The sequence below is a fragment of the Zosterops lateralis genome, assembly GCF_965231275.1.
Source record: "Zosterops lateralis genome assembly, chromosome: 8".
NCBI lineage: Eukaryota > Metazoa > Chordata > Aves > Passeriformes > Zosteropidae > Zosterops > Zosterops lateralis.
This window is the reverse complement of record NC_139768.1, coordinates 4,314,954-4,335,168: the sequence shown is the minus strand read 5'-3', so window position 1 is coordinate 4,335,168 and position 20,215 is coordinate 4,314,954. Positions and strand designations below refer to the sequence as shown.

At 39.9% G+C, this 20,215-nt stretch overlaps 2 protein-coding genes across 6 annotated transcripts in view; one reads left to right on the top strand and one right to left on the bottom strand.

The window, feature by feature from the left end:
• The window catches only part of ANXA11 (annexin A11), a 190,227-nt gene extending 184,302 nt beyond the window's left edge, over positions 1-5,925 (top strand). For all 5 annotated transcript variants that reach the window (XM_083866435.1, XM_083866434.1, XM_083866436.1 and 2 more), the window contains 5 exons: positions 7-100; positions 811-906; positions 3,427-3,485; positions 4,049-4,171; positions 5,178-5,925. In XM_083866435.1, the coding sequence (XP_083722561.1) occupies positions 7-100; positions 811-906; positions 3,427-3,485; positions 4,049-4,171; positions 5,178-5,237 (432 nt within the window). In that variant the 3' untranslated portion in view covers positions 5,238-5,925. The remainder of the gene's footprint in view (positions 1-6; positions 101-810; positions 907-3,426; positions 3,486-4,048; positions 4,172-5,177) is intronic.
• Positions 5,926-6,865: 940 nt separating this feature from the next.
• Positions 6,866-19,205, bottom strand: PLAC9 (placenta associated 9). The gene is made up of 4 exons (XM_083865844.1): positions 19,020-19,205; positions 9,243-9,340; positions 8,185-8,305; positions 6,866-7,050 (listed from the first exon to the last, which is right to left on the bottom strand). Exons 1-4 carry the CDS (start codon positions 19,075-19,077, stop codon positions 7,040-7,042), a joined length of 288 nt encoding a protein of 95 aa, XP_083721970.1. The 5' UTR covers positions 19,078-19,205; the 3' UTR covers positions 6,866-7,039.
• Positions 19,206-20,215: the final 1,010 nt, after the last annotated feature.

Here is a 20,215-nt window from a genome sequence, read left to right as displayed (position 1 = left end):
GTTCAGGAGTTGTATGCGGCTGGAGAGAACCGACTAGGAACTGATGAATCCAAGTTCAATGCCATTCTGTGTGCAAGAAGCAGGGCCCACCTTCAAGCAGGTAATGATGTCCTACCTAAACAGTAACTTGATTCTGTTGTGTGTAAGGATAAAAATGTACAGCACTGCTCTCTGTGCCTCAATTTCCTCCACCTGTCAAATGAGCCAAAGGAGATACCAGTGAAAAGCAGAGTGAATTCTGCTGAGGAAAAGGAAGAGTCACCTTTCTTAAATATCAGAGCAGGTAGAGGTCATACCTATTCAAATGATCCTCTGATTAAAGAATTGAAAAACAAGAATTGTTTCAGTCTTGCATACTTGTGTGTGCAAGACACTTGCAATCATTCCCTTTTTACTTGCTAACTTAAGGTGCTACGTTAGTCCATTGTGGTGGAAATACTTTAGTAACTGCACAGAACTTTTACATTGCGGTGTTAACACGTGAGGTACTCCTGTGGAGGCAAAGGGTGTGTATGAGAACCTGAATATTTTCTTCTTAACTTTATTGAGACCCAAAGCTTTCCTAAAAACATTGCCACTCTTTCTCTTACAGTGCTTTCTTGGTTTAGCTCTTTAATGAAAAGACAGGCTAGAAGGAGCATGATAACATGTAAATGGTTGATAACACATTAATAATCTGTGAGGTGTCCAGACTAGTACAGTGAGTACACTGTAGTGTCCAGCTGAGAAGTGCCATTGCAGTGAAGCCATCCAGCCCATTCCAATCCCACCTCTTGCTGTGGAGCTGAAATCTCTCTGTTCCATTCACAGTGTTCAGCGAGTACCAGAGGATGTGTAACCGGGACATTGAAAGCAGCATATGTCGGGAAATGTCTGGAGACCTGGAGAAGGGCATGCTGGCAGTAGGTATGGGCCACCTTACAGAGTTCATTCCTGCTTCAGCTGGCTCAGCTGGTGCCTGTGGCTTCAGCTAATCATGATCTTAGCAGTAATAATTCCAGTTTTCTGCTTTTTATGTTGAGCGTTCTGTGAAGTTGTTTGTGGTTAGTGAAGTGGGGCATTTAAATTTCACATGTTAAAATGGGGAGAGAATTATTAACTATAATTGGCACTGTTTAAAGAAGTGAACTTGTACCAACTGCTGAGCAAGTGAGAATGGAGTATTTGGGACAATTTTGGAAATCCAGCAAAATACAGGCATTAACTCTCTAATTAGATACCTCTACCTCTATTTAGTAGAAAGTAAACTTAAATTTTGTTGCAAAGGAGTTATTTTGTTCACATTTCATGTGGCTATAATTTTATTAAATCTTTGTTTTTAATTGCCCCCAGTACTTCTGAGGAGTGAAAACTCTTACCTCAGGCGTTGTGTTGTCTCTTCAGAAGTAGTCATTTGTTTCCATGAGGTTGGGACAAGGCCTCAAGTTGCTGTGCAATAGTTATATTTAAAATGCTTTATTATAGATATAACTGTGAACCACTTTACTGTCTTTTGTCTTTACATCTCAATTTCTTTTTCTGTTTATTACTCTAAATACACTGCAGTATGTAGAGCTCGTGTTTCTAAAGTGTTGTTCTTTGCTTTTGAATATGGTAGAGATGTAACAAAAAAGACCTCTTTGAACAACCACATACACAAAACCCAAAAACTCCTACCAAAACAGGAAAAATGAAGTTTTCATCACTTGGAAATGAGATAGGAGAGAATATTTGGTTCAACCACAACAGATTTTTTTCACTGAAGTTTGTAACAAAATCTTGACAAAATGAAAATCAATTTTAAAGCCCTCATTTTTTTCACTCCTGTCCTGTGCATGTCTGAACTATGTAACTACTGTTCTTATTCTACTTGGCCACAGTGTTGGATCTAGCTCATTTTGTCTGATTCATTTGCCAAACTTTTCCTGGATTCAAACTTTGTCACCTCAGAAACTATTGTTAGAAAACCAAGCTTAGGGAAACCAGATTTCTCAGTTGTAGAAAAAGATTGCCTTGGTAAAGAAACTGAAGAAACTGCTCAGAGTTTAGAAGCCATTTGACTTCATGGAGCTTCATAGTGACTCGACAGGTCTCCATGTGGATCCAGATTCAAAAGTGAGACTGTAGCTGGCAAACAATCAATAGCCTTTTGAGCAAAGCTTGTAATTAATATTCACTGAATAACTCCCTTTATTAAATATTCTGTGAGGTTTTTATTTATATGTATATACACATATATCTATTTAGTAAATGATATTAACATCATTTATTCTGTGGATCTTATTTGCAGGAAAAAAGGCTTCTAATTGAAAATATTTAATTTTGCTTTCTTTAAAGCTTTCTGGATTGTACAACTGGTAACTTACAACATCTTTAAACATCTTGGAATGCAAGTGTGTTGTGTTAGCTAAATACAGCAATACAGAAACATGCATTTCATTTTGTCATTCGTTTTTAAATATTATTCTACGTATCATTGACAGTTGTGTGGTGAACTGCTATCTCTCATCTACATTTTCCTACTGAGAAAAGCACTTCTTCCTCTACAGAATGTGTATTGCTATGAAAAACATATCTAGGTTTACACCTTTAGTTCTGTGTTGACTCTGTGTGATTGATTTTGATACCTTAGTGTGCTATTAAATGTCTAGTGTGATCTGTTTCCTCTGTAGTTTGCCACAGTTTGCATGATTGTTTACTTGTAAGCAATTGCAGTTTACTTGCATCAATAGATAGATTTTAATTCTGATCAGTGATGGAGGATTCTTTCATTATCCTGATTAACATTACAGTAATTTGACTTAAATTTTGGTCTTTCACATTTCTAATGAACCGTGCTAATTAAATATAAGATCTAGTCATTACTAAAATGAGCATGTTAAAATTTTTTCAGGAGTCTTGATGAACTTTGTAGCTAAAATAAAACTTTAAAATAAGGGCTGTGATGACTCACCATTGAGGAGAAGAAACCACCTAAGATTCTCTGCTGTCATAAGTGGTTTCCTAATTTGTACTAGGGCAGGAGTTGAATTTGTCACACCTTGCAGATGTGTGGCCTAAAAACTTAGAATTAAGAATCCAGGAGCACCACTACCTGTGTGTTCCTTCAAGTCTTCTGCCTCCTCCTCATCCCCTCTTTTCCCTGCATAAACAAGAATCTGGTCATTAGAATTCAAAGGTTCATTAGGCTGGTTCACACTAGATGCTTTCTAGTGACAGAAATGTTTGCTTTGAGCCATGCAGTGTAGGTTCTTTAGCTGTATTGCAGCTACTGTTTGGACTAAAAATAATTTCAGTGACTAATGGAAGGAGGGGAAGCTGCACTGTGTCAAGTGTATGTTTATGTAAAAATTCGAGCATGTGACTATGTTGGGTAAACTCAAAAAATTACTGAGTTCTGATTGAGGAGGAATGCTTGATTTCTGTAATTTCTGTTCCTTTTTGCAGTTAAGTGTCTCAAGAACACACCAGCCTTTTTTGCAGAGAGATTATATAAAGCAATGAAGGTAGGTGTCTGTGACAAGTTACATAAACTTAGTGTGGGGCTTTTTAAATGCTTGTACAGCTCTTGGGAGGGAACTGTGCAGCTGAAGGGATTACATTTTTCAGTGGGCAGATGACTAACAGGATGCAGTCGTTATTATGAAAGGCTGGAAAAATCTGGCTAATTTGATCCAACTTAACAGAGCAATGAATCCAACCGTACATAGAACAAAGATCTTCACTTGGTGAAACACAAATATGCTTAAAACTCACTGAAATTGATACTTTTAAAGTAGGGAATTCTAGCAGAAATAAATAAGTAATAATAATAAGAAATAAATAAGTAATAAATAATTTTCCTGATCCCCCCTGTACCTTTCTCAATCCCCCTCTTTTTTTCCAGCTGTTCTTGTGTGGAGAAATTAGTGTCCTACCGCTAAATTTAATTTATTAAAGCATGATAGGCCAAATTCTGTTAAAGCTTGTTAAGTTAGTGGGGCTTGCTAGTAAACAGGCATTTTATATTTTTACTAGTAATGTATCATACACTTTTCTATCCATTGAAGTGCTGCTTTGTTTGTTTCAGGGAGCGGGAACGAAGGACAGGACGCTGATCCGGATCATGGTGTCGCGCAGCGAGGTTGACCTGCTGGACATTCGTGCAGAGTACAAGAGGATGTATGGCAGATCTCTCTACTCAGATATCACTGTAAGACTTGGAGACCTTCCCTTCCTTGCATGGCACCCCTCGTGCTGCCAAAGCACTGCTCCTTGTGCTCAGCAGCTGCTACCTGCACTGGGTGTAGCTGGCTCTGTTGGATTGCTGCATTATGGAGGCTGAAGGCCAGAGGATTGAGGGTACTTGGGTTTGCATGGGGGCTAGATGAACTAGAGATGAGGAGGAAGCTAACAGGCAAAGAAGGCAAGGTAAATTGGTCCAGAGGGGTTTCTGAGACCCCTCTATCCCACTCTCCTTATATGATCTTGTGGGAACCACTCAGTCCTCCAGTTGAGTAACAGTGGTGCTCTAATTCATTTGTGTGTTGGAAGAATATAAAGCTTCTAAAAATCTTCTAAAGGATTGCCTCCTCTTTCTCTTGAAAGTACAAGATTTTGCAGATAGACTAAACTTCAGATACTTTAGCAGTTGATCCACCCTCCTACTGCTATTAAGAGCTGTAGGAACACCCAAGAGGATGCCTGGCCAATGGTAGGGTAATAAGAGCTGGAGGAAAGTGAGTGGTGTCACTTTTATTTACCTCATTTACCAAACCTGTTAAGCCTCTGTTTATTCCTCCTGCTGTTGCCACTGAGGGGCTGTAACTTGGTGTTTGGAAAGAATCCTGTAGACATTCTGGAGGTTAGCATGTGCCAAATGCTGCTTCTACAGTAGTTGCATGCCCTGCAACCACCAATATATGAGTAAAAAGGAGTGAGACATTGGTGGAAAAGCCTGTTCCTCTTTTGATCTGGCATTACAATTTAGCATTCAGAAGCAGAACTGGCCATGTCTATTTAATGGACTGAGCTTGGTCAAAACTCTCCTTCAGTAAATATGGGGTGTGCATGTCCACAGGTGTGTGTAAACTCTGCTGCTTATTTCTGTAAAAGTAAAGCCAAAAATGTCCCTGGAAGGAAAGTTCTTAGTTTTTCAGCTGTGACTTTCTCTCTTTTGGTTGTTCTTCAACTTCTTTTTTTCTGGGTTTCTTTTTCAGGGTGATACTTCAGGAGACTACCGGAAAATCCTACTCAAGTTGTGTGGTGGAAATGACTAAATGGAACATTTCTTAAAAAATGGAGCTTTTCTTTAAAAAGCTGCTGTTTTCATGTACTTGCTGCAAAGCATCTTTTTTTCTCCATAAGTAAATATGTAGTGACCTGTTTCTTCTAAAGCAATTATATTTTAAACGATAATACTGCGTATATCTTCAGTTCAAAAGTAGTAGGTAATGCCAAAGCCCCCCAAAATACCAAGCTTATATGCCACCTACTCAGGATCTGTATAGCACCCTCAGCAATCAATGAATGGCAGGTCATTGTTTCTTTTCTGCTTATATCATGCTGAAATAATGTTTGTTTTATGAAAGAAAAATCACAGTTGTATGATTTAAGGTGTTCTTTTGTATAAACATTGAGTGCCATTTTAATGCAAGTTTTATATCTATTGTATGCAGTTAGTTTCGGGCTAGCCCACTTCCTGATATGTGGAGATAGCAGCCTCGAGGTTTTGTGTCTAGTTAGACTGCTTTAAAGAAATTTTGTCAAGTTCTGTTTTTTACCTTGATTCTTTTCAAGGAAGACGTGTTGCACATTTCATTCTTGCTAAGACAGACTGTCCCAAGGCAGTGATAACGTTGACAGTAGTAAAGATTCTGTCATTAATGTTTGAAGGTTTTGGATCATGCCTTAATATATATGTATGTAAGAAGAGATTATGAAATTAAAGCTGTCTAAGTCTTTGCAGACTGTGCCTGTTGGTGTTCATATTGATGTATGTGAGTGATGATTCAGTTTATGCAACTTAGGTTTTCCAAAGAAGTTTTCTTCCACAGGATTATTCAGAAATTGTTATTTTGATGAGAGTTTGGGAGCTGTGTGCTCTTGATGAGCAATTGTCTGTACATGATACATGTAATCTGCAGTTATTGCTTAGTATTTTCATTTGCATGTTGTAATTTCTCTTATTCTTGGAACTTTGAATTTTTATTCCCTTGCTGGCATGGATGACATCTCTTCAGCTTGTTGCTCTCAAAATAAAAACACATAAAGGTAAAAAGTACAAAGCAGAGGAAAGGTTTTCCAACTAGGACAGTGAAAATAGACTGCTTCTTAATCAAGAACGTGCAAACTCCCCTTACTTCACACACATGTAAGTGTGCTCCCTCTGTTGTGTAACGGTCAGGCAGGTTCTTTTTCCTAGAACTTGTATTGCTGTTTGTCTTGAAAGAAAAAGTCAATGTCCTGGATTTAATTCTGGATTGTGTTTGTCAGCATGGCAAGGGAGGGGAATGTAAAGGTTAAAGAATATGGTATCTGTGTGTCCAGATGATGGTTTCTGACTGGGACTTGCTGACAGGACTCCCATTTTGGACAGTGGTAACATGAGTGTCCTGTGTCCAAAGGCAGACCATACACTCATTTCAAAGTGCATTTCTGTCAGACAATCTGAGCATGTCTTGAGAGGAATTTGCAGCTGGAAGTCTTGTTGGCTAAAACCAATAGCAAGAGTTCACTTCTTTGCAAGAGGTAGAAGGAAGCTTTTGAATTAGGGGAAGTTTGTTAGCTGTGCTTTAGTCCTGACCACCACCTGATCTTATTTTCTTACTGACAGTGCTGTATTTGAAAGGCAGTTTTGATGAAGTAGGTCTTCTGAAAGATTTAAAATGCAAAGTTTGAAACAGTGTCTGAAAGCAAATACCTTTTTATTATAAAGCACAGCAACACAGAGGGCAAACTACAGCTCAGGGTTGTTCACCCTGCACAAATCCTGGAAACACAAGCTTATTAAATGATCAGAAGGGCAACTGTTTATGACAACCACACTGTTACATTCAGCTGTCTTCTATCTTCACAGTGCTCAGCTGGTATCTGTATAGAGAAGAGTCGATGTAATTATTTTTGGTCATGAGATCAGGATCAATCTTTGAGGATAAATCTCATTTAAAACATGAATCTTGCCACTCTAAAGTGGGGAATTGTCAGTTTAATTCACAAAATCATACAAGGAAGGTCCAAGATGTAATTTTGGCAGTTGTTGCAAGATCCATCTGAGTAGTACTTGCTGTAGATTTGCTGCAAATGTGCTGATTTCCATTTTAAATTCATTGCAATACTTGTACTGGAATACCCCCTTCCATTGCAGGGGAGTAACTTCATTGTTAACTTGTTAACTGCCCCTCACAGAAAACTGTAAACTTCAATGGATAATAAAGTTGATGAGGACATTATCAGTCCTGGTGACCAGATTCATGCAGCCAACTGCAAGAACCAAAACCCAGCATAATTTCTACTGCTGTCTACTTCAAGCTCACTTCCAATCATGTAAGTGCATTGTAGTGTGCCCAGGTACAGCTACCTTAAATGAACAAGCAGCTGACAAAGCTGACTTCAGAAATGTATCTGTGGGTGCTTATATCTGTCCATAAGTGGATTCTTTTCCACCAAGAAGGTCTCACCTTGTTAAATGCACTCACTATTGATAGTTGGCAGAGGATGAAGACCATAGAGCATTATAAGGAAGTGAGTAGAATAGGTGGTCTCATCCAACTGATTTCTGTTGTGGTTTAATTTATTCCAAAAACATTTATCCAGGAGCATGTTTTGTGTGAGGGGCTTATGTGTCAAAGTTGGGTTTAGAATATCAAAGTGGGAATATCTCCACTTTTTTAAAAATTTTGTTGCCCTCCCTTGTTTTGTCACACATGAAGCTAAAGAATCACCGAATCTAAATCTGAAAGCGACCTTGAGAAAACTTTGTCTGTCCTGCTGTTCTGAGTTGAATTGCTTCCTTTTCTCCCAGCCCTCTCTTTAATGGTTGCTGAAATCTGATTTTCCAACTGGACCCAGAACTGGGGTCCTGAGGCCCCGAGTTCTGAGACCTTAGCAACCCTGAGCTGAATGAAAGAATTAGTTTACATCTTGAGAGAGAAAATATGGCATATTTAATAATAACATATGTAACCCTTTTTTTTCAACTTAGGTTATACCTGACTAGATACTGACCGTCAAAAATGTCTATAAGTGGAGTTCCTGGAGCGGTGGGGATGTTCTGTGTTGTCTCACTGATGATGTTGAGGAGCGATTTGACTTCTGATTCTAGGTGCTCCACTGTTTTTATTACCTTCTAGTGGAAACAAAGGAGACAAATGGAGAAATAAGGTAGTCAGAGGGTCAAGCGGAGGGAATTGCACCAGATGTGTTTGCGGAAATGCAAACCTCATGTCCTGTAATGCCAACCGCTAATTTAGTCTGTATTGCGCATTGCAGGTTTAAATATTTCTTGTGTTCTGCTGGCCTCTAGTGGCACCAAGGAGTAGCACTTGGTTTTGCGAAAGTTACGTTACAGCACCCTGTATAAAGAAGAATTTGACTTCTTAGGGCTTTGCATTAGTTTGTTTTTAATTCTTTCTCATTTCTGAGAGAAATGCAATTTATTATATGCAATAAAAGAATCTACGTGGACAGTGAGAGGAGCTGGTGGGGTGGAAAGAAGAGGGCTGGGACCCGAGTAGAAGAGAGGTAATGTTGCCATTTGAGAAACACAGCATGGAGTTTGGGAGCTACCCAGCTGAGAATAGCTAGCAGATATCTTGTGAGTGCTTAGGACACCAGGGGAAAAAATCAAACTTGCAGCTTTCCTAGAATCCCAGTCATAGAGCTCATTTATCTCTTAAGTGTCAGCAGGGGTGAGCAAAAACTCCTCCTCTATCAGTCTTGAAGTTACCTGCAGGACTCACATCTACCCATAAGCCAATGTGAAACTTTAGAAATACTTATTCTGAGATTTTTAGGTTAAAGGCACAGTTATAAACATTCTAGAAATGGCTGCTATATAATAAATTGTTAATTTTTTTTTTTTTTTTTGGAATTCATCAAGGTGATACATTTCTGGTGATAATGGCTTTATGGATAGTTATAAGCTATGACATCTGAAAAAAGTAGTCCAACCTTGATTAGAATAAAGTCAAGAAGGGACACTGTCTAGAAACATCCTTCTTCTTTGGTCAAAAGGATAGGGCAGAGATGTGGTAAGTTTCAGGAGCCAGAACAATCCCTCTTACCTCTTCAACAATATCTAAGCGTTCGTGGAGCATATGTTCATTACACCAGCTTCCTGTTTCCAAACTTCCAGGTACCATACTGACAGGATCTGCAGCAGCTGGAATTACACAGTTAATTAGCAGAGGGTTAATAGCAGTCCTTGCCTTTCTGATTCCTGAAATTGTATTTTGCATGCTATACAGCACTGTTTATGAACGAAATGTAGGTATTGAACTTCTTTTCCAGTAACTGCAGCTGTGCCCCAGTGCTGTGAATGTCTCCTTGCCTGCACACATCATGTTAGTTGGAACAAGGTGTTTTCTCCTGCCATAGGTGTTTTGTTTATGTGTGTGTTTTACATAATCTATTTTTTCCTACCTGTGTAGGATAAGTTTACAGGCTGTAACTCTGTCTCCCTTAAGTGTAAAATGTAACTGTTGGGAAGATCTGCCTAACACAACAGTTCCTCATAGACTTTCTTCAGAAGCAGCTGGTGTGGTAAAGCTTTGAAGAGCAGCTAAGCTTGTTCACTTTCCAAATGGATGCTGATGATGGCTGATGATTCCTCTGTGCCAGAAAGTTGTCCCTGACAGTCTGACTTGGCAATGGGAAGGGAAACAAAATGTGCACATTTGCTGACTCGTATGTAGTGCTGTATACAAAGTCACATATCTCAGTTATCTGTGTTTACCTCTCAGTACTCATGAGCTCTTGCTCTTTGAACTTTTCATTTTGCTGGCTGTGCTCCATGGAAGGTGAGTAGCTGCTGGTATCCATGCTTTAGTGGAGCCTATTTCCCTTCATAATTTCTGTGCAGCATTCAGTAACATACAAATTTTCACATGTGTACAGAGGACTGTAATGGAATATTTTAAAATGTGCTAAAGTGATAACATATCTTTCTGCATGTGAAGATAAGTTTTGCTCTTGTTTGATGCTTGAAGCGGCTATGATAATGAGGAAGCAGCAGTAACTCATTGTTTGATTGTAACATTGTCATTCTGTCTTCAGCACTGCTGTGCCAGAGCAGTGTTTTGGAACTGCTGCAGTGCTTCATCTCAAGCCTGTGCCAAGATTTCTGGAGTGTAGGCATCAGGTGATGGCAAACACATGTCAGTAAGGATCATTGCAGTTTGGGAGGAATGAGAGATGTACTCCAAGCTGGAATGGCATCCTTGGAATTGGAGGGTGGAGGATGGAGAGGAGGAGGGATTATAATGTGGCCTGACTTACTGGGCATTATTTAGAAATTGGTTTGGCAGGGATTTGGTTGGGGGTTTTTTTAGTGCAGCCACCAGAAGGTGGTGCTGTTAGGACAGAATCCCAAAGACACTACCTGTTTACAGGAGAGTGCTGAAATACAGCAGGGATTTCAGCAGCTGCTTTGCAGTTCCCTTTTTTACTTCTTTACTGCTGCTGGTGGTGGTTTATGAGTGTTGTTACTGTTAGTGGTCAAGTGAAGCATTCTGTTTCTCAAAATTTTTGCTTCTTTACATGTTTCATTTCCATTATGACTGGAACAGCATGTGGAGATACTGAAATTGTGCTGATTGTCTAGGCAGGTGTTCATAGGTGGGGAGGTTACATGATGCATGACTGACATTTGTTCAAAGCACAAGTATACATACCAGATAGGTATGTAAAGACAATGTAAGATTGTTTCATCTCACTGTGAGCTTAGCAAAGCACTGCACAGCTTTGTGTCCATCTAGAGAGTGAGGTAAAGGGGTTGCTGTGAGACTAAGTAGCTCTTGGTTCCTTGGGGTGGTGGGTTCCTCTCCTGACACGGAGCTTTCCACCACTCACAGTGCATTGCTGCATTATCAGCTGTAATGGGTGTACTGAAGGAGGACAAGGTGTCTCGTCCTAGTTTGACAGGGCTGTAAGATATCACTCAGAGGCAGAGAATTAGTGCAGTGCCTAAAAAATTGACAAACAGGCCAAGCCTAAGTGTCTCAGGAAGCACCTGACAGCTGATGTTAGCAAGGCTAAAGGTTAATATGATCATAAGCCTGTCTAGTTATAGACCTCACAATATGGAGCTGTGAACTGTGAGAGGGCTGATCTAGGAGAAACCCTCCCAGGACCTGTGTGTCCATGTCTTGTTAGTGACTTTCACACCACAACAGAGCTGCTCAGGCTCCTGTAACTGCCCCTTGAGCACCATGCCAGAACAGGCTATTTCAGCTGCTGCCTGCTGGGCAGCCAGTGCTTTGTCAGTGTAGATTTCTTCTTTTTTCTGGCTGCTGGCTTGAGGCTTTGGCTGCCCAAAACACTCATTGTTACTCTGTTGTCTGGCTTTAGCTCTTAAGCCACAGCTTTACCTCTGGGACGGGCTGTTCACAGGACACATCCGGTCCCTTGTGAACACAGCACATATCTGGGTCACTATGGTCAGGCAGTTCAGCCAAAGCAGTAATTTCCATGTGCTCAAAGAGAGCACATGGAATGTTGCTTATGAGCACTGCCCTTCTTTATTGCAGCTGGTGAAAGAAAGGGACACAATCTGCCTTTGGCACTGACCTTACTCCAGCAGCATCTCTACTTCATGTAGTAATAACAGTCACAGTGTAAAGGAAGTGAAGAGTGGAAGGCTGCAAACTATGTAAGCAAAAAACTAATGACCTTTTTAGGAGACTTCCAGGTACTTGCTTTCCGAAGTTACTGAAGAAACATTTTTTAAAATGTAAATTGGAATTTTTACTTGTCTGTGTTTCAAAGCACATGCATAAATACAGACAACTTTGGTAGTAAGTTTTGAAGCTAACCACTTTTAAAAGTAAAGTGTTCTTTGTATGCCATATAAATTACATATTTAAATGTGTGGGTGTTTGCAATTTCTGACAACTTAGGCAAGTGTGTAGGAGGCATATTTCAATGTCTTAAATCTCTCATTTGAAACTTAATAGATTATTTCATGCAGACACTTGTAACATTTCAGTATGGCAGAGAGAACATTACCTTTCAGTTAATGTCTCATCTGCAAATTTCCACCTGATGTTTCTTGCAAGTGAGATGTTTAGTTAAATTCTTGAAATCCATTCAATTTGATATATAGGGTGGTTATATTCCCTCAAGAACCAGAACTCTCCTGTTCAAGGTAAGAAAATGACTCACGCCTTTTTTCCTCTGATTAAGTCCTCTGTGCTACACTGATGGTGCCCATAAATCTGGGTAGTTCTAACCACCCTGGGCTGTGATGCAGTCAGACACCAGCAGAGAAATGGAGCATCTCTGAACTGGTTGTTAATAAGGATCTTGTTAGTAGAAGAACATGCTTAAAGTTTGAAAGAAGTAGCGCAATGAGGAATAAGATCTATGAATCATGGTTAACCTGACTGTACAAAACTTGATCTTACAGCAAGTGAGAGAAGGCAATGAAGTAAGAATCAAAATAGCCTTACTAAACAGGTTAAGAGCAGAGGCCTTAGATTGAGAGTATCCCTCAGTTAAGCTCTTCTGCTTCCTGTACATTTGATATATTCCCCCAACCTACAAGATCTTGCTTCTCTGTGCTCCCTGATGAAGTTCCCTTCTAGGACCGTCAGGGTTCTTTCTATCCAGCTGCTGTTAAATGGTTCATTTTGATCATCCAAGTAGTTGCTAATGGTAAGCATTGGAATAAACCTGAGCAACTGCCTCTTTGCTGTCATTTTCTGTGGTCACTAGCACTGCCAGAACTGCAGTATGTGACCACACAGATCCGGTAAGTCTTTTAAAGTGTCCTTCCTAATAACACATTGCTGGTCCAAATGAAGTTACAGGCTTGATCTAGAAATTGCTAGGTTGGGTTCTTTGGTCTGCATTACAGAGAAGATCAAGGTGAGTGACCACAATGTTCCCCATTGGTCTTAAAACCTGTAAAATTCTTTTGCTTCACTCTGTGATCAGTGTGGTTTTGAAAGTTGACTGCAAGCTCTTGTTTGTGCTCAGTAGGGTGGGTGGGAGGGGTAAAACAAAGCAGGCCACAAGCCAAGTGAAAGACATGGGAGATTGAAACAGGAACCAGATGGCAAACGAGGAAGCCTGAAAACGTGATAGAGCAAGGGGAATAAAGGAGAACATGTCTAACTCTCCAAGAAAATATGCTGTGATGTGTGGGTTTGTTTGCACTGCCTTAGGTTTAGTGGTATCATTTTATTCCTGGAGCATGTAGTATAAGGTGGCCAGGTAGCCTTTGATGAGAAAAGGAATGGCATTAGTAATGATTTATGTTCCAACAGGAGAAAGGTCATGAACTCAAGGACCAAGTTCAAATGATGAATCCACTACCAGTTTGGGAGGAAAGCAACAGACTTCTGGATGGATTTGCTGATCCTTGCTTAAATTATTTTTTTCTCTAAATAAAGGTGCTGGATTCCACTTTGAAATATGCATGTAACTTTGAAATGCTAGTTCAAGAAATCACATTGTTTTCAAAAGTGGTTGATGAAGATAACTTGCAGCTGAATTCAGGAAAGATTCAATTATTTTGAACCTGAACTGATACTAGTAACTATCAGTACTAGTGCTTTCACCTCATAGACTATGTTAAGCTAAAACTGTTAGTCATATTTAATTTTGGGGGCTGTTTTTCAAGGCATCAGAATTAGTTTCCAGTAATGTCAGCTCTTAATTACATTGGCATCCTTGGATATGGAAGTAGTGAATTAACTTTCTGTGTCACTACCAGTTTCATTATCACCAGTATGCCCAAATTCATTTTAAGCTGTGATATATAACTCAAGCCATATCAAATTTTATTGTTAGGACATCAAAAATAATTGATTTGGATAGCAAGTGTTGTATTGAAAATGCTTTTTATGGCACAGATTCCCTTCAAGTCCTTAGTCACTCAGAAGCAGATCTTTAACTGGATATACAGGCATCTTTCTGCCTGTAATCCATAAAACACAAATGCTTAGCTGTTACTTAGACACCTCTGAATCACTTTTTAGAGTTTAGTTTCTATTTTATTAAAGATAAGGGAATTTTTACCTGTAGTGATTGCAATAAAGACTGCAGAAATTGTAATAAATACATAAAATTCCTTAGCAACTTACACACTGCCATATGCTTCACACTGGAGGCAACTGCATGGGTTTGCTTACATTTACATGCAAATATATACATATACATGTAAATATTTAAATGTACACACCTTTACTAGGCTCTACCTCTTATGGTAGAATGACAAGGCTAATTTCATACAAGATAAATATGATCTATCCAAAGTGGGAGATGGAAAGCAGGCATTGTATATTAGACAATAAACAGACAGTATAGAAAGATCTGAAATTTAGGAATTGTGGGAAGATTGGTTGGTTGTTCCGTCTTTTGTTTTGTTTTTGGTTTTTTGTTGGGGCTTTTTTGTTGGTGGTGGTTTTGTTTTTTAATTTCCAGAAGGTACATGGAAAGTTTTTAATGCCTGAATAGGGATTAATCTGTAATCTATGCATTCACTGAATACTTTAGCTGCTGCCTAAATGTCAAGTCTTGGAAAGGTTTCAAACATGATACAAAATCCAAGGGATTTTTCTGGTATCCAAGATTTATGATCCTCTGATAAGGGAAACATCCTGAAGTTAGTTTCTTCCATCAGATCAGTTATTTTTAATATTAATTTCAGAAGCTAAATCAGCCTATCAGAAAGTCGAGTTCCAAAACTGCAGACCTGGTTCATACTCTCCTTATCAAGGTGTAGAATACGCTACTATGAATATTACTTCAGTTAAGTTACTACATCAGTTAAGATTGTCCTTGTTTTAATTCTTTTTTACTTTGAAAGAGAAGGAGCAAAGGAGGAATCCCATGGGTTGTGGAGCTGGGTGAGGTGCCAGCCTATGAGTTCTCACACCTCTGCCTGGTCTGTCCCCTCCACCTGTGTGTGGGACATTGTGCCACAGTGTGTTCTGCTCCAACCACGCATCACTTGTGCTTGTGAAATGTGCAAAACCAGAAATGAGGCCTCACAGAAATTGTTCCTGACTAGATAGCATGTGTTTCTGTGTAAAACTACTTCGTTTACAGGGAGCTTTTGCTATTGTGACCCATGTAATTCTCATTTCATAAGGGGATCCATCTCTCACTTTACCAGCAGTGGAGACTGAGAGGGAGTGCACAAGGCCAGGGAGAATTCGTGCTTTCAGTGGTGTTTTTGCCTTTTTTTTTTTAAGGCACAGAAAAATCTGGGCCGCTGCCATGGCTGTGTGCCAGAAGCAAAATTGCTACTTGAAAAACTACTTTATTTTTTCTGCTATTTGACCATATTCATGATTGTAAGAAGCACTTAAGTTTTGTGTGTTTTCATTCAAAGGAAGGAGGATAGCAATTAAATGTTCCTGTGAGGGAGCTGTTGACTTGGAGTGTGTTTTCAGCGTGCTGGTCTTCTGAACAAGCAGCCAGAGAATATCCTCTTGCACTTGCTGCTGCAATGGAAAATGACTACAGGGAGTTGGACTGATAAGAGACACGAGCTACATAATTAGCAGGTACGTTACTCTGGTTCATGCTGTATTTTACAATGATGCTTTGGGCTGCAGAAAAGTTTGCCTTTATTATGTATTTACTTTTGTGTGAATAAGTTATGGAAACTAAGACTAAATGTTAGGATTATAGCTAGAAGCTGTATAGGACATATTCATGTGTAGAGAAGGGGAAGCTGTTTAGGAAGGACATAAATATACATAAATAATCCAAGTTGTGCAGAATTAGCTTAAGGCTGGCTCGAAAACTGAGGGTGTGAGATACATAAATAATGGATACCACAATCAATTTAAGGATAACCACTGGTATCAGGGGATAAAGAGTTTCTCAATTTTCTGAGGACATGGTCTGTGTTTAGTAATAGAAACTATGGTCATGGGGAGTGGGTGAGGTGAGTCTGTGATTTATTAGTCAGCTCTGTGATTGTGTAGTTTTCATATGTCTGAGTCATGGTAGTAGAAAGAAATAAGTACAATGAAAGAATATAATGTTAGGGTTTTTTCTAATATCTAAACAAATCTAAGAACTTAAAGATATATTTTCTCTTGGCAGACAAGTGATGCATTCTGCAACAACTCGGGGATGTAGAATAGTGAGAGAAGGGGAGATACACACACATATAGGTACATACATACATACATAGGTACATACATTCAAAGTAGATCCTGACATTCAGGCCCAGTCCCAAGACTTACACCTGCTTCAACCAGAGCAGATCAGCTGTGTTTAGAAACAGAGACACATCCTGCAGATGAACAACAGGAGTCCTGTATTTCTAACCTCCTGATTTTTGGGGAGAGTTTGATATTAACTTTTGCTTTACACTTGGGGTTAGAAAGTCCACGGAACTTAAATTCCTTTTGACTAAACATAAGCAAACATAGAACTTTATGGATATAGAAAATCTCTTTATAAAAGGCTGACATCTGTACTGAGTCCTGATCTCCAGATGCCTCATAATCTTAACACTTATTTCTGGGTACACTTTGTTGTCACAAGCTTTATTTCCCCTTCCTTGTTGGAGCTCAGAGGTTCTGCAAAGACTAATCCTTGCATTGGAGACAATAATGCTGATAGGTTTCTATAAGAACAGAAAATACCTATTTTAACATGGAGTATAGGTTAAACCATTATTAATTTGTTAGTAGAGAAATATGAGTCCAAGTCTGATCTGAAATAGGATATCTATCATAAATTTTTACTGCGACTTTAATTCTACAATGCAGTGGTTTAATCTCCTAGAGGAAAAATGCTCCTCTGCTATAATGCAAATGGTCAATCTGGGGCAGAATCTGCGTGTTCTGAAAGGATTTTATTTTTCCAGTTTCCAGATAATGGTCTAGCTTGTAGATCTTCCCAGCTTTGATATTGCATGTTAATATCAGAGGATTAAAAAAGCATTAGGTGAATGAAGAAACACATTCATACACTTGGGTTACTTTAACTTGTAGTTAAAACTGGATGGAAGTTCTGCCGTTTAAAAGCAAATCACACCACGGTGTGGAGCAGCAGTGCCTGGGCTGGAAGCTGTCCCTGGTAGAACTAACTGGGTGTTGGGTGTGCTCTGCCAATGTCTGGGGGCAGCCTCCTTGCCAGGCACTTGTTTACCCAAGGGCTGCAGGTCACTTCTCTGCCACGTGTAAACACGGAGCAAAATCTTTGCTATTAGGGTGCCCCACCCCTCAGGACCATTTGCCTGGATGTTTTTGTAAGAAGGGAAACACGTTTAAATGGGGCAGGTGTTGTGCTCCGGGCTACATTGTGTGCTGCATTTGGGCAGCACCCCATGAATTACCCCAGCACCGGTAGCAGAGCACTATAAACTGTGGCAGGAGCACATGGCTGCAGCCAGAAGGGTCCCCATGCCAGCCTCTCCTCCTGAATGGTTTGGAGGCTGAGCTCTTTGAATATGAGATTGTTTATATTCATGGTTGAATTAAAACATAAATTCTGGTTTGGCTGAATAGTTTTCAAGAGGAGCCTGTGGGAGTTGGGATGGGGGGATCTGCAAGGAGATCAAAAGTTATGTTCCCCAACTCAAGGGTAGCAGAGGGAAAGTGGGGATGGCTTTTTTAAGCCTTCAGTCAGGCAGGGAGCTCCCCATGACCATGTAGACACAAAATTTCTCATTTTGCACGATGTACACCATAAACATGGTTTGCTGACTGAGTGTGATACTGAGTGCTAGTCTCCACTGCAGTTATTATTGAAGTGCTCTTCTAACTAACTGGATTTTATCTGAGTTTACTAATGATTTGAGTTTAAAACTTTTATGGGAATGGAGAAAGCCTTTTTTATTTTCTTCAATTTCACATTTATTTTGGTGAAGCTTGCAAAACTCACAAGAGAATAGTGAATTCTTGTGGAGTGAAAACAAGTTAGAGTGCTCTTGCTGTTGCATTGATATTTCAGTTCATCATTGAGATAAACATCACAGAGCCAGTTAAGTAGGAGGGAGTCAGGGCAAGGAAGAGTGATTAGAACTTGAGGGCAGGAGGGACCAACAGTTTTTCAGGCAATGTTTTGAATGTAATAGGATCTTACTACCATGCCATGAAATACACCTATTGTGCTGTCAAGAAAGTAGGACCAGAGGGAAAATAAAGCTGAGCCTCAGCTAGCAGGAAAGATGGGAACAGGCTGGGAAGGCAGGTTTGTAGTTACACAGGGACTGTAAACCCCTGAACTAGGCAAACTGAATAGCTTTCAGTCACACTACAATGTGATTACAGGTTATTCAGTGCTGATCTCTTGTTAATGAAAGTAGAATTCAGATGCAGGCTTATCAGATGCTCTCTGCTCATACTTTGTTCTCACAAGGCTTTTGGAGAAGTCATTATGTACCTCAAAATCTCAAGAATAAGCAATCCAAAGCAGAAGAAATAAAATTGTGATGGTGTAACCAGGAAATTTTAAAAGGAGGCTTTGAATAAAGGAGAATCTTTCTCTAATCACCTTGAACTTCAATCTCATTTCCAAGTGGATTAGTGTGATATTAATATGGCTGCCAGAACAGTAATTATGGAAATTCAGAGCACTGTCTGTGCAGCACCTCAATGTGGTTCTAAATTTCTAAAGGCAGGGTGATACTATCTCCTGTAAGAAGTAAAATATCTCTACTAAAGCAATATACCTGAAGGACAGACTTTATTGTCACAAAAATGGAGTTTTACCTCTTAAAATCAACATGCCCACAGAACTTGGACACATACCTGTGCCACCTTCACATAAAATCCATTGAGAAATTAAGCAATTATTTGCTTCTCCCTCCCACCCCATGCAAAGGCATATTAAGATTAAAGTATAGTTTCTGCAAGTTCAGAGTCACTTACCTGAAGGATCTTGCTCCTGCAGGACTAGGAGGAAGGCCAGTGCCCAGAGGAAAAGCATGGTCTCAGCTTCCCGGGCTGTGCTGTGGTTGTGCTGCAGAAACCCGCAGCCTCTTTCCCTCCCTCCCTCCTTCCCTCCCGGCTCCCTATCGGCTCCTCGTCCAGCCCTTCGCGCTGAGGTTTAGCCAGAGTTAGGCGGAAATATGCCCAGCCTGAGCCAAGATTCTTAAGCTGTTCTCTTCTGCTTCCCTCCTTTTAAAAAACACCCTTCCAGCTCCATGCACAGCCCAGCCATTCAGGCAAGCTGGAAGTGGCCCAGGCTCCCCAAAGTCTTTTTTTTTGTTTTTTACGCTTGTATTTATTTACACAGATTACTATGGGATGAGATGGAAAAGCTTTGGATCCTGTAAATACAGCAAGTGGGGCAAGGAAAGGAAGGGAGAAAGGAGGAAGAAGGGATGCTGGATATTTCTTTCCCTGTAGAATTTCATCTGGGGCAGGTAAAGCAGGAGCATTGGAAAACATGATATCTTTAGCTCTTGAGACCTCACAGGGCTTTTACCATTATATGCTCTTTTTGAAGACAGCAGAAACATCTTCCTTGGGCAGTGCAGTGTGTGGCAGTCCTGTAGGAGGTGACATCTGTGGTGCTTTATGTTTGGGCAGTATCATAGGATCTCCTGAGGAGCCATCTGAGCTCTTCTCAGTTTGTCAGGGTTTTAAAATTGGTTGGGCTTGGAAACACCACATGCAAAACTAGCACTATTCAGGGTAACCTGGCAACGTGTGTGATTTTTAGAAGGATCTTGGTGGAACATTGTTTGTCCTGCAGGTTCCTGGGTGTTGACTGATAAGCATCAGTTTTTGACCCCTCTAGGCTGGTGTTAAAATACTTAAGGTATCTCCTTCCTGGTATTCTTCCTCATATTCATTTGAGTTATCTTATTTCAAACTATTGCAAGAAAAAATGAGAGGCCAGTAAGGGATCCTACTTAATCCTAAGCCATTGTTCAGGGTAAGTAAGAAGGTCCTGAGAGGGGAGCTGCAAAAGGTAACAGTGAGTCTAGCCTCAGTTTTATCCTGTTTCAATATGAGATGCTGATGTGGTAGGCTGTGATTTTGAAGTAAGACATTATATGTATGTTGTCTGTGCTTTGAAGGGAGAGGAGTGGGAAGCTGAAGAAGAATATTTATGAATA